At 45.5% G+C, this 18,202-nt stretch overlaps 1 protein-coding gene across 1 annotated transcript in view; it reads left to right on the top strand.

Moving 5' to 3' along the window:
• LOC142578170 (uncharacterized) overlaps window positions 1–18,202 on the top strand; it is a 29,913-nt gene that overhangs the window by 1,902 nt on the left and 9,809 nt on the right. Inside the window, exons 2-10 of the mRNA XM_075687571.1 lie at window positions 399–1,084; window positions 3,023–3,320; window positions 5,859–5,892; window positions 6,140–6,259; window positions 7,411–7,533; window positions 7,624–7,701; window positions 11,209–11,319; window positions 13,728–13,908; window positions 15,271–15,429. Coding sequence (XP_075543686.1) covers window positions 399–1,084; window positions 3,023–3,320; window positions 5,859–5,892; window positions 6,140–6,259; window positions 7,411–7,533; window positions 7,624–7,701; window positions 11,209–11,319; window positions 13,728–13,908; window positions 15,271–15,429 — 1,790 coding nt within the window. The remainder of the gene's footprint in view (window positions 1–398; window positions 1,085–3,022; window positions 3,321–5,858; window positions 5,893–6,139; window positions 6,260–7,410; window positions 7,534–7,623; window positions 7,702–11,208; window positions 11,320–13,727; window positions 13,909–15,270; window positions 15,430–18,202) is intronic.

The raw sequence follows: 18,202 nt of genomic DNA, 5'->3' as shown, positions 1-18,202 counted from the left end.
GTGGTGCAAAGGATACTGAAGTGCAGTCGAAACGAATTATCTCCCTGAGAATAACCATCGAAAAGAAAGACAATGACACTTTTGAACGCCTTTCAGAGTAGTTCAGAGTAGCCTAGACGTTTGCGCAAGCGGTTTGTCAAACTGTTATTGGCGTTGGTATGCCTCGATGCCAGCGTTCCTACACGGAGCGACGAGGCATCAAAATTCCGCCTATCGTACGGAGATAGTGTCTGCGGCGTGAAGCACGCAGCCGGAGGCGTACCTTGGAAAATGCTTTGAGAGCAGGGAGAGGTGCGCAGTGTTAACTGGTGCATGGATGTTTCCACTGTGCAACCATGCGCGTCTCCGTCTCCTGATTTATATAATGATCGAGTCTCTTCTTTTCATTTATATTGCAGGACCAGCATTCAGCACTCGTTTTCTGGAAGAAAGAATATCGTGCTTTCATTTCATTGAAGAGCGACAAACAGTGGGCCAGCAGCGGCGTCCTGTCGCCTCTCACGGAATGCGCCGAGACTCGAGCATCTCGCAATGGAGCACGACGGCTGTGATTGGCACGAGCACGTGCAGTGGCGAAGCCATCGTGACCGAGACGCACCCTTCGAGACGTCACTGCCAGACGCTCGAAGGACCAGGTGTCGCCGAGACATTCTTCGGTGTGCCGGATAGCAAGGACTTTGTCTTGGACTTCGGCGGCCGCCTCTCCGGCAGCCAGCAGCACCGTAGCCGTCGTCGCAAAGATGCTTTGAGGGCTAAGCGAATGCTGCTCCGCCGCAAGCGCAAATCGACGGACCTGCCAAGAGAGGCCGCTCGGGTCGAAGACGAAGCTTGCGTGCTACCTCTCGCAGACCACAACGTCCATCTTGAAGGCGACACGTGCGAGAAGGCCGGGCGACCGCCTCTCGGCAAGGCCTGGGTAGACAGGGTGGACGAGACGTCAGGGCATAACCCGCTTTTGGCAACTGACGTCTCGTTTCGACTCAGGCGTTCGTGGTCCAAACCGGGGCTTGTGTGGCAACTGAGCAGATTCTGCGCCGAACGGGGCGACAGTCTGCGAAACCTCTTGTTCGCTCGGCACGAGCAGGTACAGTGACATCATATATCGGGAGCAGAACAGAGACCATATGTCTAGGCTAGTTGTGCTGGGGCGAGAGGGGGGAGGGTATTCTGTAGGTGTCCTAGTTCACCAGGAAAAAGCAAAAACGAAAAATATCTTGCTACCGAGGTGACGCCATCCACGTCCGTACAAAATCATAGTGTTCCGAGAACGAACCTGGTGGCACCCCTCTTTTGGCCGAATACGAACCCTAGAGCTTTATTCATTCGCACTACTGGCGGTCTGCAAGATAATCGCTCAACATTGACAGAGGCAGAAGCACCGTTTAGACTGAGTTTCGCTAAATAATGTTATTATTATTATTATTATTATTATTATTATTTAGTAGTAGTAGTAGTAGTAGTGGTAGTAGTAGTAGTAGTAGTAGTAGTAGTAGTAGTAGTAGTAGTAGTAGTAGTAGTAGTAGAAGTAGTAGTAGTAGTAGTAGTAGTAGTAGTAGCAGCAGCAGCATAGGTGGAAAGATTTAAATTTTTCGGGGCAGGGAGCTGGTGCCCGACCAGCTTTCCGAACCCAATGTTTATATATATATATGTGTGTGTGTGTGTGTGTGTGCGTGTGTGTGTGTGTGTGTGTGTCGCCTAAAAGAACAATTGCACTTGAAGAAACGTGCTGTGACCTCGAAGAATTGTTCACTTAAGTAGCGGCCTTATATGAGCATATGCAATACCTCGCAGTAGGAGACAGTTCAATTTCACAGTCTTAGTCCTCTCGCACCACCAAGAATCGGGCATCACTCCGTGGTGTAATCTTCCTTCGTGAAATTGTTTTCGCTATCAATAATAGTGCTTCGCCTTTCCGAAGAAACTGCAGCATCTCTTTTTTTCTCTGAGAGTTTGAGTATAAGCGCTGCTGCGCATGACTGCTGCTGATGCTGATTTGGAGTCAATCGGTCTTGGCCTCATTTCAGTTACTGAGTGAATTATGCAGGGTGCCCCAACTATCACGCACCAAGACTTAAAGAAAGAGCAGTTGCGTTACTCGAAGAAAACCTAGTGCACATTGTTTCCAGTACAGTGGAGTAGCGATAATTTTTTTCGTTACTGTGATTTAATTAGGCAATTATAATTATCTAACTCGAGAAGTACTGTCGTAAATATCAAAATATCAATAAGGCATTTGTAGGCACTCCCAAATTACATCTCATTGCAGTGTTTTAAACGATGTGCGAATTGCGTTAAATATTTTTTTTCTGACTGGTAAAGACACCCCACGAAAAATGAAAAATAGCACGTGACTGCGCTCCCACTCGCGTCATAAAGCGGCGCCCTCAAATAAGCTGATTGAAAGCAACTGCTTTGCCTGTCACAAACACGAGGAGACAGCGCATCACCTTGGTAATTGTACGGAAGGAGCATCAACAGCAGGTTTCTCAGCTTCACAGCTATTCCTTCCTCTCATTTCTACGTCACACTTATTATCCGCCTCTGAAGGCCGACTGATCACATTGACGATAGAAAGTAAGGCTAGTAGATTTACCGGCCGTGTAAACTTCTAAACATTCGCCTGCTAATTAAATTAACAAGCATGGTTTCACGCGTGCACAAGCAAACATTAACATATCTTACTCGATGACCTCGTGAACTCTCTAAAAACGCTGGAGTCAGGAAGTGCGGCAGGAGCAGCGAGCGAATTGACCTTTGTGCTGCCTCTCGCTTCAACGCGAACTAGGCGGTGAAAACACAGCGCTTACGAAGCTATCAGCACCCGGCGCACTCCATCGACATCGAAGATCACTTTCAAGATAGGGCATGCGCGGCCGCGCCATATGCAGTCGCCATCGGAGTAACACTCTCCCCTCCCCTTATGCTCACGTAGTATTTCTTTTTTTTTTTGCTAAGAGAATGAGTAGTTTCTAACCAATCTGTGCCACTCTTGGCGTTGCTTCCCCGGGAACTTGCATCAAAGGTTGCTGTCGCGGAAAATGCGCGCCCTGACCAAAGTGAATCGGGGAAGCCTAAGAAGCAGGGGGACGCCAGATCCTTGAGCGAGGACAATGAGAAAAGCCCCAAGGGTGACAGCGACAGAAGCCCAGAAAAGCAACACGAGTCTTTCGGTCAACAAGGCGCTGATCCGGGAGGTGACGATGAAAATGATCAACTGGGAGGCCACGAGGGGGCTGCAGATACTTCTCGCCTTGCGAGTGCCGTCGGAGAAGGTGGCCACGCTCAAGTCAACAAGACCCATGAGCACGGAGGTCGAGCGCGTGAGTTGTGCACTTAGGGGCAAGTTATGCATGCAAAATAGAATTAGTAGTAAGTGTTTACTGTTCGCGTTTAAAATATACTAGCAAGGCGTTTATTATACCATTGTGCTATTTTCGCTATTAGCTGGGCCTCTCGGCACTTTATTTCGAACCGGCTAGTGGAAATCTCAGAGCATGTATAAGGAAATCGCAGAACAAGGAAAACATGACACTCCTTAGGATAGAAAGTAGAGTGAGTGGCGAGGATTCAGCATTTTAAAAGGCAGGAATTTAGCTCAAGGGCACAAGGAAGCGAGAAGGAGAGCACAAATGCCGACTGTCAACTGAGATTTCGCGCTGTGGCAGAAAAAGCTGGGACACAAATTAGCCTCTAGTAATGATGTTCAAGTGCGCTTATTGGGGAAAATAGACTTTCGTATATTAATGCTTCTTGCAAGCAAGTTGCCTGCGCAACTAACACGTCACAATTCTGGCTTAAATGTTGCTCTTAGCTCGGAATGCTCTGCTAGAAAACTTCGCCAGAGTTACGTCATATGGGCCACCAGCAGAACAACTATCAACAAGAAAGCTGGATGGGAGATAGTGTGTTTGCGATGTCATTTGTATTGTCCCTTGCACAATACGCCATTCAATATGTCATGAATAAAAGTACGCGCGATGTTAGAAAGGCTTATGCAATGCTTGGTCATGTGTTCATGCAGATATTTGCAAGATTAATACACATATACGGAGAGGTTGCAATTTTTATTCAAATTACGCTTCCACTTGCATTTGATCTGGACTTGTCACTAGCGTTCGGTGTTTTTCCCGTTTACTTATAAAATTTATGCGCTTCCACAAGGACTCGTTGAACATGTACCTTGCATTACGTGTTCCCGCATTTAATGTCTGTCTTCATCTGTGATATGAGAATCTCGGCACATTTTGTGATCGATGACAGCTCCTTGATAACTTTCGTCGGCTCATCACACGTGTTAGCTCAGTGCCTATGGCGCAAGGTCGCGGGCTCGATCACAGTCGCCGCATCCGCACTCCGACGTTGGTATAATGCAAAAGTGCTCATGTTCCGTGCACCGGATGCGCGTTAAAGAACCTCAGGTGGTCAAAATTAATCCTCAGTTCCTCTCTACGGTCTGCCTCATAATGAGATGGTGGTTGTGGCACGTAATGCTCGATTTTCATTCTTGTGTTTGGGCTACCTTCGCCAGTAGCTATTCGCACCTCACCGGAGTCTCCAAGTGCAGGAGCTTGTAGGACTCATTTAAAAGGAAATGGAACCCGCTCTTTATACAAGGTGTCCAAGCTAAATTTAGCTAAAGTATAAAAATATGAAAATGCCACGTAGCTGGACAGAAAGAAGGTAATGTTGTTTGCCGTCACTTGGAGATACTCAGATTTTTTTTTTCATTCCGCCTAATTAGCTAATTAGTCTTAATTAATGAATAAGCTTCTCAAATATTATAGCTAGATGAAAAGTGTGAACGAGAAAATTGTAAAGCGAGATGAAGGCTCCCGATACAGCTTTCTGTTGCTCAATACGTGCGACATAGAAGTGTTTTTCCGACCATGAAAGAAGCCCGCAAATGCTCGCAATATTGCCGTGTGACTGGCCGCTCGAGGCACTTTGCGTGTATTCGCGGGATTTTTTTCGTGTTGCTCTACAATTTTCTCGTTCACCCTTTTCGTCTAAGTATAATATTTGAGAATGTTAATAATTCAGACGAACTATCTAATTTGGCGGAATGAAAAATTATATTGAGCATCTCCAAGCAGCGGCAAACAACGCTACCTTCGTTCTGTCCAGCGATGTGGCGTTCGCATATTTTTTAAACTCTGGCTAAAGTTAGCTGGGATATGTTAGCTGTATATGTAGGATAGAATAATCATTTTATTTTACATGCGCTGAACCAATTTTGATAGCTTATTCGGCTAAAAGAAAAGTAAACCTACCGATTCTTGCGAGAAACTTACTCTAGGCATCAGAGCTTTCAACACAAATTGTCGAAGGTTTGAAAGCCTGAAAGAAAAAGGGACTGCATCTGACGGTGAACTTTCGTCGGCTCATCACACGTGTTAGCTCAGTGCCTATGGCGCAAGGTCGCGGGCTCGATCACAGTCGCTTTTTAGATGTTGAAACATCTAAAAAGTCTGAAAAAAAGAGGGCGGAATTGATAGATTGCATGCCTCTCTGCATTATATATACCAATAACTTCTAAATATGGTTTATTAAAGAACTCAGTTATCAATATACCGATTTTCACGTATGCTCTCAAATAATGCTGCGTTCTTGAATTCACCAATTTTCAGAAAATTTTTTCAGACATCTACAACCGTAAATCAAAAGTTTACGTTCAACAGCCGGTACAATTTAGCTATTTCACTTAAATGCGATAAATTTCATTCATCTCAGTTCAACGATTCATCTACTAAAGGCGCTTTCTGAGTATCTCGTATAGTGTGATTCAATGGAGAAATCGAAATTCGCCCAGAGGGAAAGTTCCTGCGTGTTCTGAGTGGTCCTGTGGACTTCTGTTGCAGGGGAGCTTGAAGCAATAATCATGGAGGAAAAAGAGTAAGTGTCGTTTTGCTTTTTGGTCTTGGTTTATTTAGTTGTGGTTGATTCAGTCTCGATTAGTGCAGCCGCGTAGTTTGCGCAAATAAGTAAGTAAATATTTCATGGCCAATATCACTCTAGAGCTCAGCTCTAGCTCGTGATTCTCTCGGAATATATACTGCTAGAAATCCCCATATATATATATATATATATATATATATATATATATATATATACATAGAGTACGTTTTTATTTACTTTCCAGAAAAGCAAAAGACCTGAGAGCGGCTGTGCTACTGGCACTGACGTACGGCGCCAGTTTCGGGGCCGCTGCTGCTTACGGAGCGTCCAACGCTAACGTCTACATGAAAAAGTACATAGAAATGTGAGTATCATATTTATGACGCTACTCCGTATTGACTACTTCGCAAGTTTGTTCGCCTGAAGAGTTCAATTTCGTGATTAAATTTAGGCATAAAATTCAGGTTCTGCCTCTTGACTAGCTTTCGTATACAACTTCGTTGTCGAAAGCATGCGAGGTGTAAAGATAGTGGTAGCGTTAAAGGAGACGATGTTTTTTTTTTTCCAATCTATTACAGTTTACTTCGCATAGAAGTAGAGATCCAGCCTAACTTTATCGAGCGGCCAGACAGTTCTGAAGATGTCGATTTTTTGCATTATTACGTCCTGACATCTCTGCATACATCTAACGATTGAGCTCGAAAAATGGAGTAGGCCGCGTGGTATTGGCTTATTTTAATTACTGCATGCGCAGGTGCCTTGATGACTGCCGAGTTTGTGATGCGGGCCTGTGCTACAAGACAAGATTAATATACATACATTATAATTCTTTTTTTTTTGTGGTCTGGCCCAAGGTGTTCATTATTTATGGCCTAATTTATTAAGGACGGCACGCGGAGCTTAGATTGCGCACGTACGCATATCGACGTATTTAGTTGGGCCGCTGGCATGGTCGGGTGACAATATCCCATGATGCTGAGACCGCCGAGCTCTGCATCATAAGCGGTGAATTTGATCCTCAGCATGGAAGGACCACACGCATGATCGCAATGCACGTGACTGAGACCAATTAAGAGTTGGAAGTTTGAGAAAAAACTGGCGATAAACTATACTGAAATGCCGCAGTAGAACGTTTATCTCGCATCAAACGACTCGGCTCGCCAATCGACGCGCTTGTAGCCTCGTGTTACCATGAATCTCCGCACACCAACCGGCGCTCTTGAGACGGTCTACTGTGTATTCATCATCATCATCATCATCATCATCATCATCATCATCATCATCATCATCATCATCATCATCATCATCATCATCATCATCATCATCATCATCACCACCACCATCATCATCATCATCATTATCATCATAATCATCATCATCATCATCTTTATGTCCACTAATGTCCACTGCAGGACGAAGGCCTCTCCCTTCAATCTCCAATTAATCAATTAATTAAGTAATTAATTAAGTAATTAATTATTTAATTAATTAATTAATTAATTAATTTCCTTCAAGGAACGTCAAACTGCCGAACCTCACCCTGAACGTCTACACGTGGCTTCTAGTACACGTCCCGTTCTGCTTCGCGCTCATGGTCATCGCCGCCAGAATCATTTATTACGTCCACACTCGGAACTAGTGAGTACCGACACTTTAGACCTGGGCATAAATAGTTTCCTGATGTGCGTTTGTGCCTCTTTGTGTCTCCATCGTTGTCTTCGTAAACAGCGACATCATTGAGACTGCCACCGCCCCCAAGAGCAACGTCGTCATTCGGGACCGACTGCACATCATGGGACATGTCAGGTACGCGAAAAGAGAAAGCTGGACGACAGGCTGAGAGGTTCTGTGGGGCCATATAGACAAATAGAAATCATATACGATCGCACTAAATATTTGACTTGAAGTCAAATTGGACTGCGTTAGCGTAACGTTGTGCGGAGTTAGGAGTAAAACTGCTTTCGGAAATCTTACAGTAAGTGTATTAGCACGCAACAAAGGGCAGGGTAATGTATCACGTTTTCGCACCCATAATTTATTAATCTATAATGAATTACGCTGAGGCGGACGTTCCGCTACATAACTGCTCTTTTAACGGCGGTAAATATATATAGCGTACAAAATATTTGTCTTTATGCTTTTGTGACGATGTTTCTGTTACGGAATAATTAGAACGCGACTCCTGTTACACCACATCAATAATTATTCTGGGCTAAGAGAGCTGCTTCTGACATGTTGGATGTGTCTGTTTTGTTTCCTCGGAATCTTTGGTGCCATCATTTGGAGCGCTAGGGCTGGGTTTTACGTGTACACGAGTTGGTGTGTCCGCCTCCGCCCCCCCCCCCCCCCCTTTGTGGCACCCTCGCATGAGAGCCCTTAGGGGTATTGTAAATAAAAAATGAAGCTTAAATTGCGAATAACATATCCTCAAGCATAGAAATGTCCTTTTAATGACAACGCGAGTAGCCATTGGTACGTTGCTACACTCTGGTGGTGCGTTGCTATACCCTGAAAAAGACTCCGAAATTAAGGGCCAAGTTTACCTCGCGCTTACGTAAATTTCAAAATGTGACGTCACGAAGATGCGGAAATGTTCCGTCACCTTGCTGCAGGCGGTGGCTGTGGGCGAAGCGTCCTTGTGCCTCCTCTGTTGTCTGTTTTGTCATGTTTAACGTCGTGTACTGACAGCACGACTGGCTCCACTGGAACGCGTGTCTGTAAAATACTGGACAAATACTTTCGAGCAGCCTTTACGATATCTTCTTTTGAGTGTTTTTCCTTCGAAAGACGGCTGACATACAGTAGAGACCCTGCACGCGTCCGGGCTGTTTTTTTCAATGCGCCGTTTCGTAGCGCTCTTTGGTGGGGAAACGCAGCTCGATCAAGATGACCTTCGAGAGGCGCAGCGACGCCAGAGGGGATAGGTTAGTGGAATTGGACCTATAAAGGCCTACCTCTCGGAAAAAAATGAGATCCTAAACATAAGCTGCCTATTTCTAAACGAAGAGCACTGCGAAATAATAATAATAATAATAATAATAATAATAATAATAATAATAATAATAATAATAATAATAATAATAATAATAATAATAATAATAATAATAATAATACTTTATTGATGACTTGGGAATAATAGAATGCAAGAATCGGGCCTGCCAAAGCCGCAGTGGGCTTGAACGGCAGTGCCTGGCAGACAGCGACAGAGCCGTTAGTAACACGTTATTAGTTTGTAGACAACAGTTAAGAAAAAAAAACCTGACAGGCTCCCGATCACGCATTAATGTGTCTAAGAGCCTTTCTGAGGCCATATTTCGTCTTCACATCTTGTATGCTTCGGGGAAGTAAATCAAGCATTGCTGGGGACATAATAGTTAGAGAGTCTTCGACCGTATCTCGTCTTACAGCGGGGTGTAACGTATGGATTTTTTGGTCTCAGGCAACGAACAGGCACATAAGGAATTTTATACTGGCTTATTCAAAAATGCTTTAAGACAGCAGTTTCTAGCAGCAAAGAATTGAACTCAGGTAAAGACAAAGTTTTGAACACATCATATTTGGGGGAGACATCATATGCAACATGCTTCAGAATACCACGAAGGATGGAATTGACCCGATTTACCAAATGTGGATTGCCATGACCATATGTTGATATCCCATACCGGAATACACTGTAGCATAAGGCATGTACTACAAGCTTTCGGACAGACAATGGCATGTAAAATTTAATATTATACAATATACAAGACACTGCGCGAAGTTTTTGACAAATATGTGCGAAATGAGCGTTCCAGGATAAATCACTGTCGAAAAAAAAAACACCAAGGTATTTAATTGAACAAGCGTCACAATTGAACACACAGGGTCGCAGGAACAGGGATTGCAATGTGATGTGTGCAAATATAATGGGGACGATAGGGTAACTTGCTTGACAGGGTTGTAGAAACAGATTTGTTGAGTTTTGGACGCATTGATATCGACTACATTATTCCGAAACCAGTCCATCACTTTTGTTGTTGCCATTTGTAAAGAAGAGATGGCGTCAGTGTAACTTTGAGCGTATGAAACAAGGACCAGTGTCATCAACATACTGATATAATTTGACGGTACAGTGTGAAAGACATCACACTGTACACCTATAGATAGATAAACATAAAATATTAAATCAATCGATAAATAAATTGTAGCTAACTACGATGAGTTTCAATTTGTGAGGTGATTAACCGCTGTTTTTTGTTTTTGCTATGTGATCCAAGGTAGCTTTTCGAAATTTGTCTCCAAGCACTGACTTTGGCTTTTGGAAGAAATTTGCCCGCCAGTATAAATATGGCGGAGGTAGTTCCCGCTCTCAATGCTCACGGAGCAAAGACTGAAGCGACAATGATGGCGAGACTGTCATACTTCATGACGTCATGCTCTTCGGCTTTTTTGTTAGACCGGATGATTTTCTGCAGCGCTTCCCCATGTTATGTCGTGAGCTCCTGCTAGCCCGTTGAGAACAACAGAAGATACCGATCTATACGATCTATACGTTCGGGCCGAAGGAGAACGCCGAAGAGCCAGAGAGCACCAGTTCTGGCGACTCACTAAGGGTACTGGCTCACCAGAACAAGGGGTATTTAGCATTCACACACACAAAAAAGGATTAGGGTTATTTTATTTCTGAAACAAACTAGATGACCGCAGATGCTGAGGCTTCTGAACAGTGCAGGAATAAGGTATGTGCAAATAGGAGGTGTCTATAGAAGTAGAACCTCGTTGGCGAGAGTCCCGGTCTTCGCGAGGGGCACGGTCGCAACAAACTTTTCTTGTTCGCTTCTTATGCCTGGCGCTTGCTCGGTTTCGGCCTAACTCAGCCTGTTGTCCTCTTCGCCACTGATGTAGCGCTTTGTCGCAATGGATTGATGGCGGGTTGCCGTGAGGCATCGCAAAACCAAGTGCCTCACTGCGGAAACCGGTAATCAAAACTGAAACTGTTAGGTTTCTCTATTCCACAAGTGATCATGGCTGATCGCAGAGGGTGCATTTAGGAGTCCAGAAAGATGCATAGAAGCGTTGTGACACATTTGTGTCCTTGTGAACGTGAACAATCGTTTGAATCGTCTCGAGACGCGAGCTTCCCGAGGAAGTGAGAACCGAAGAGGTTATAGTTGTTCACGCATTTCGTGCAAACGTGCTTAAGCGTTTTCTAATATGGCCGAGGCTTCGCTGTAAAACCGCTTCTGCGGCAAAAACTGCCGCTTCAGGCTCAGTGAACGTAAACGCAGAATAGTTCCGAAGCGGCGGCGTTCATCTTTTTCTTTTAACGTCCAGCTACGGCGAGTACATCGCCGCCTTCCTCGTTGGCACGGCCATGGTCCTGCTGATTTTTCGGGAGCCTACATTCATGAGCACCGGATGGGGAGATTGGCTCGGCATTGAAAGGTGAGCATTGCTAAAATTGAAAAGCCTTCATAACATTGTGTTCGCTGCCCTCCTTGGCTTGTTGTGGTCTATATACTTATTTTGCCAACATTATCATTTGTTTAATTTATTTTTATTTTGCCTACTGGGACCTTGCGACTGGCCCATACTGACGGGTGCGGGTCATTAAATGACCCGAACCGTCATTTTCTGGCTACCTAACAATAGCGAGGTTCTTTCATTAGGCGCGGAAAGAAAGCTGGATGTGGGTCAGGATGTGGCTTAACGCAACGATTTTGTCATAGACACCTGGCTTGTGTGCCCTTCAGTGAGCTCTATACACTGATACTCCATAGTCTAACTACCATTTAAAAATTTGGTTAACAAATTTAGCTGATAAAAGAGACAATCCACAGAGACTTTCCGTGAATATGCCGTCAACTTCTTTTGTAGGCGTTTCTTTGTGAAGCAGAATTGGCTTTTCGCTGTTGCTGCGACGCAATCGCCTTTTAATGCGTAGCATTGGGAAAGTAGGCCCGAAAATTCTGTCCATTCGTCCGGGGCCAAGAAATGTGGGCCGATGCCGGAAATAGTGCAATGCCAGGCCGATAGTTTCCCGGTATTGAACCCTTTCCCAATATAAGGGGAGAATGCGCAGTTTAAGCCCATTGTGTGCGCGCTTGGCAGTGGCCGGCAGGTGTGGCGTGATAACGACTCAGCACTATACTTATGTCAGTGAGTCTCGTACGGTACGCTCTGAACTCTGTCTTCCTGGTTATGACAACTTGGTGGAAAAGAGAACGCCCGTGATTGTAGTGGGTGATTTGAACGTGGACGTATCAAAGGCCGTAAACAGATAGTTGCCGCAGTACCTGGAGGAAGTGTTCGGACTAATACTCTCTACATACGTGCGTACTAGAAGACAAGAATGAGTCATTGATCAAGTATACGTACGTGGCATCCAAAACGAAAAGACACTAAAGTACGCTTGTCATACTTCAGCACCAATAGACCCGTTACTCAGTGTATAGTGGGATCAAACACGTACAATGGGAAGCACGAGGGAGAAGTGCAATAAACACAAGAGGGAAAGAGGAGAGTGTACGTGTATGGAATGTGAAATACAAGACTACGTGAGTGTATGTATTTATATACGTTGTCTTTGGTTCCACACACATACTCAACAATTACTCTCCCCACAATACGTGCACTAAACAGCCGCAACAGCAGCAGAAGCAAGCCGAAGCCGAATATAGGCCTACCACTACCCATATCTTGGATCATTCCCGTTCAGGGAGGTTTCGCAAATTTTTAATCTGTAGGATGGACGACCGTACGACAGAAATTTAGGTCGCCATCTAAGTGCTTATTGCGGCTGCTTGCGCCGCTCGCGCCACTGAGTGCTTTACTCGGAGGCGCCTGGCTGATGCGTTACACTCACTTTCAGCACTGGCGGCGTGAGCTCGACCTCCTGCTATCGCGGTGGCAGGACAGCGTGCGGTGCAACGTTCACGTTCAGCAGACCACATCTTATATCCACGTTGGCGCAGGCACTGTACTTTTGAGCCCCGCTATCTTTTAAGCAAGGAAACCTTACACTGGGATTCGGAGGCGCCATCTCGACTCTGAATTGGATGCAACTACCGCCCACCGTTCCGGCTCTCTAAATGATCCGATCACTCCAACCGTCCTACGCACTGACCGCGCATGAAGCGACCCTTTCGGAGTAACCTTTGTGCTGTTGGCTCGCGCCCCGGACAAACATGATTTGCTGAAGGCCGGAGACATACGGATGGAGGCAGTGACGAAGCGGGAGCGGGTGCATCACGGACATGTTTTCGGTGTTTTATGAGCCGTGTGCCTCCTGCGGCTGTAAAGTAAGGCTACGACAACACAAGGCTGATTTCGCATAGACACCTATATGACTTATTGTTTTAGATGTTTACTTGCGAACAACCTGTGCAACTAATCTACAAACACCTTTATTTTCTATCGTACGCGAAAAAAAATAATTAAACGGTGCTAATTAGAATCTTAGCGTTCTCTTAGAAGTAATATTTACCTCTAATGGGAAAGAAACCAGCTGCACATTACGATGACACTTGCATGAGGATGCACCTGTCACTGGTAATGTCATCATAAAGGCGCCAAAAAAGCAGCTGCTATTCACTTGAAGGATCATTACCGTTGCCTTCAGGTATCACTGAGAGCATAAATACACGCACCACGTGCTTTTGTCTGTCACGCGAAGTATCGACTGACAAAATTTGCCGACCAGTAAGCGTATTTGTCTACACATCGAATCTAGTGCTCGTAGTCAATTCAAGCGATCAGATACTCTGTCAGAGCTCACGTTGCCATAAAAGACTACGTGATAAGACTTCCGCTTTGAAGGGAGGTGACGCTTTGGTGAGCATTCCGCTTTGAAGGGAGGTGACGGACGCATCGGTTGGCATCATTGTGGGTATGCTGGCCTTTCTATTTCCCGCGGACATCCTCCCCGAGGCACACCAGACGCAGATCATCGAGTGGGCTGACATGCTTAAGCGCCTTCCCTGGGGCGTCATCTTCATCTTGGGCAGTTCCTCCACCGTCACCACGGCAATAGAGGTGAGTGGCTGCATATACGGGGGCGTTTCGTGACCGCTGTTCAGTGAGCAGCATTGAGTTAAAGCGGTAAATGCCACGCCATTTGGGGCTTCCTGTAGTCATGTATTATTGTGCGCGAAACGTTCTGCCGCCTGTTGCTTGTTTGTGGTAAGTTTTTCTTGACCTCGTTCGCATATATTTGTGCGCGAGACACGTACTACATCGGAGTGCTACAGTTCTGATAGCGTAGTAGCTATGGCGCGATGGGCTTCTTATCGTTACCATATGGACACTACGTATCGTACGCTCACACTGCCGCAGTGGTCGCCGACGGTTCGGGAACGCATGGTAATCCTGCAACGCGAGATTAGCCAATTGTTAGCCAATTCATTCAATCCTACAACCATTTACGGTACTCGCTACGTGAATTGTTCCTGTACTTTTCGTTAGTGAGAACTCGGCCAGGTGAGTTCGGTTCGGCCAAGTGAGTTGAATACTATTCTGAGTTGCTCGTCAGCTCCTTGGGTGCGGCTTTCTGTGGTCTTCACTCTCACGTGATTTCAATTTTGTCCTTCACGTGTCCATTGAATATGGTATACCGCATTGCACTCAATGCGGCGCTATAGGTACATCCGCAACCAGCGCGTGTAGTACAAAGCAGGCCCCTCGGAGCTATTTATTGCGAAGGCAATCGTACTGTGGTGTGGCAATCGTACTGTAGGCACTGTGGTGAAACACTCCAATAAACCTTGAAGTACGAACATTGGTTGACCGTGTCAGGCACCCTTCAATAACCCCGTTAAGCTGGGATAGGGAACTGTCCTCTGGCTGAGCGATCATCACTCTGCCTTTAAATTTTAGACGACGTGCATAAGGACCTTGCACCAGACAGAGGGCGCTGTGGCGTTTTCACTTATCACTCCGGGTTAGCCGAAATCGGTCTCTGTGGATGCTAAGAAAATGAGGCGTCATTCCAAACGTCAATGACCTACACTTCATCGCTCGTTTCATGATTACGCTCCGAGCTTTGTGGAACTCAAGCGCAGGAATGTTGGCTCTTTTGCTCTCGATTTTAAACAAATCCAGTTATTTGAAGTGCACACACACTTCGACATTTTTACGTCTTGGACACTCATGCCTCGCGGTGAACGATCTGATATGTCCCGGCGAGTGTTTATCGTACTCTTCCCACTTCGCTTCCACTATACCTGTGTTTTCTGCTTCTACTGTCAGTTCCTGAAAGCTTCGGAATCTACGAAATTTTTCGTGTTCGACTTGTATTCCTAAGATCACTGCCGGCAGTTAAATGTGCTCAACTAAGCGCTAGCACTTGGTTGAATGGAAGCACATGATTTGGCATCGGCTCATCACTGCCGTTCGCAGAATAACGGCGTGTACAAGATGCTCGAGGAGAAGCTGTTCAACCTCACCATGCCGCCTTTCTACCACCAATACATCTCGGTGCTGATTATGGGCTGCTTCGGTGAGCTGACCACATTCAAGAGCCGGCTACGCCACTTCACCAGGATCGGATACAGAATAGTACGTCGGTGGATTTTAAACGATGCTCAGTCCGAATCCACATTGAACGCTATCGTCACTGAGCTTGTAGGTGTTGTGTTTAGCTGAAGGAATGTCACAACAGTAGCAAGGAATGAGTTGTTTGCTTTGTGAACTGTTCGACAATTGTTCGGCCAGTATAACATAACACGTGCAGGACAGAAAGTCATGGGTCCCTGTACTACGTTGTACCGGCCAAACCATACAGTCGAGATGCATTAACAAGCCCAGCAATATGTTAAAATTCAGCAATCTTGCCTGAAAAGGGCATCTACAAAAATTTCCGAGAAGTTAAATGATTGCGCTCACTGACCATGCTCACTGCGAATGCGGTAACAGCGTAAAATGTATTCCCAAATCTAATTTATATCGGGAAATCTTGTTATTATTGATATTTTGAATTTATCATGATAACCCTGATTTACATTGGAAACGTCGCATTGATCCCATTCTCCACAAAGCGCCTCGCGCCGTTGTATTTATGAAGGGAAATCAAAAGGACTTTCTCGCGAAAGCTACAACGATTTGCTGTCTGTTATCAACGTCCGGTCAATACTTTGATATGCCAGCATGGTGTGGATCCTTGAACCCACATATACATAGAAAAAGTAGAAAGGGCTCAGAAAGAAGCTGTACAGTTTTTATTTTAGAATTATAGCAGAAATTTTAGTATGACGGAGGCATAGGACATAGGACATAGGAACAACAGGAACCTCGGAACATAGGAACAGGTGAACAAAATTGATATTCGAGTTATTTTAAGCATGAAATGCATTTAGCTCCCGTTGTCGGCAACCTTCAAGTGACCCCGAGCCAAAAACCAGAGCCGTCATCCGGGCACTCAAAAGAGAAAACATCCGGGCAAGTTGTGAGAACAAAACGAGTTCATCCGGGCAACCCGTCAAGAGCGTATACATACGCTAGTTACTTCTCGAACAGATTACAAAAAAAAATATTACTCCCGAGTTCTTCAAAATGTTCGTTCACAATACCACTCAAGCTGTAACTTCTAGTACGCTGAAGTTTTATTAGTCATTTTTAATAGCGACGTTCAGGATGCAGATGCAGGACACTATACACTTCATTGTCATCTTTTGGCGCTGAGGCCGAGTTGCCTGTGGTCTTTTCAACGATGCGGTCCGTGAGGTCTGCGACGCGTCCGGCAGCGTCCAATCCAGTAGTGTCCGGCGCTCCGCGGATGGCTGCTTGACCGCGACGCGACTTACAATGAAGTTCTGCCAGTGACAGGACTGCGTCGACATGGATCAGTATGGTGTGGAGTATGGTGTGGCGCTGTGTGGTGTGGTGGGGTGCGCCGTTGCGAACGTGCGCTACACCCATATTAAGATCATGGCCAGTATCATGTCAGACCAATCTGCTTTGCCAGTGGCGCTTTCATGCTTGCTTCTACTCTCGATTACGGGAGAGCCAGCTTTTCTTTAACTTCTAGGGTTCTATCAGCCAAAATGGCGGTCTGATAATAAGGCACGCCGTATCGAGGGGCTGCGGATTAATTTTGACCACCCGGGGTTGCACCTAATGCACGGTGCGCGAGCGTTTTTGCATTTCGCCTCCATCGAAGTGCGGCCGCTGCACCCGGGATCGAACCCGCCACCTCGAGCTCATCAGCGCAGCCAGAGTGGGATACCGCGGCGGGTAGAGATTAAAGTTGCTTCTTAATACTGTCAATTCAGAAACAAGTATTTTTTTTATGGTTACTACTACCATAAAAATTCATTTTACATAGGAACATGGGTTAAACGCGCACACGATAACCAAAACAAGCGCTTACGCGCTTAGAATTGCGTTCTTGCTGGTTTGTTCTTTCGCGTCCACGCGCGTCTTTATACACTCTGGGATAAATATGCAAAACGAGCCCGCGCAATATCCGCGCAATATCTTGCTGGAGCGAGCTGCAGAGCTAACGAGGCCGGGCACTTGGTGCAACGCTGTGCCGCAAGCTGAATCGAGACCCACACTTAGTCCTACTTCCGGTGAGCGTGATGACCTGAGCCTGATCCTCCCGTCGGCGAGCCGAAACAACGCTATATATATATATATATATATATATATAAAAGCTCATTGCGCTAATGAACTTCCTAATTAATTGTGTCACATATCTACCTACGCATTATAGCCGGTGAGTTCGCAAGGACTGCATCAGGACTGCATCAGTTTCGAGATAATAATTTTCAAAGTTTCAGATGAAATGCATTGGTGCTCCAGTTACCTTCATTTTTAAAGAAATAGCTGGAACGCCAGTACATTTCGTCGGACATATTGAAACATTTCGAAACAGCCCTGAGAATTCGTTCCGAGTGGATACAACTTGCGAATTCGCCGGCTATAATTCGTAGATTCAAATATGTGCCTTAAGATAAGTTACATAAAAAGTTGCTTAGCCTAGTTATGTTATTTTTTAATTATGCATTTTAACTTTTCTTAGAAGTAATGGCGCCCTCGTCGAGTAATTTAGACCAAGGGTTAGAATTGGGCTATCTGACAATGGCGATTAAAAAAGGAGTTAGTGCAGCTAAAAAAATTGCGCCCTATATAAGACAGGCACGTGGCTATCAGCATCGTAAGAGTTTCCGCAATGTGTTGCCATATGGCGCAACACGTAGAGCGAGCGTGGGTGATGGCAACGACAAGGCGACGACACGACGAGAAGGAGTTGACGACGATGGCGACAACGATGGCATGGAGGTTGATTTATCGTAATCCGGCGATGCAGCGTTACGTTGCTACATCTTAC

Source organism: Dermacentor variabilis, chromosome 4, assembly GCF_050947875.1.
Source record: "Dermacentor variabilis isolate Ectoservices chromosome 4, ASM5094787v1, whole genome shotgun sequence".
Taxonomy (NCBI): domain Eukaryota; kingdom Metazoa; phylum Arthropoda; class Arachnida; order Ixodida; family Ixodidae; genus Dermacentor; species Dermacentor variabilis.
The sequence above is the reverse complement of the archived record's forward strand: the minus strand, read 5'-3'. Positions and strand labels throughout refer to the sequence as shown.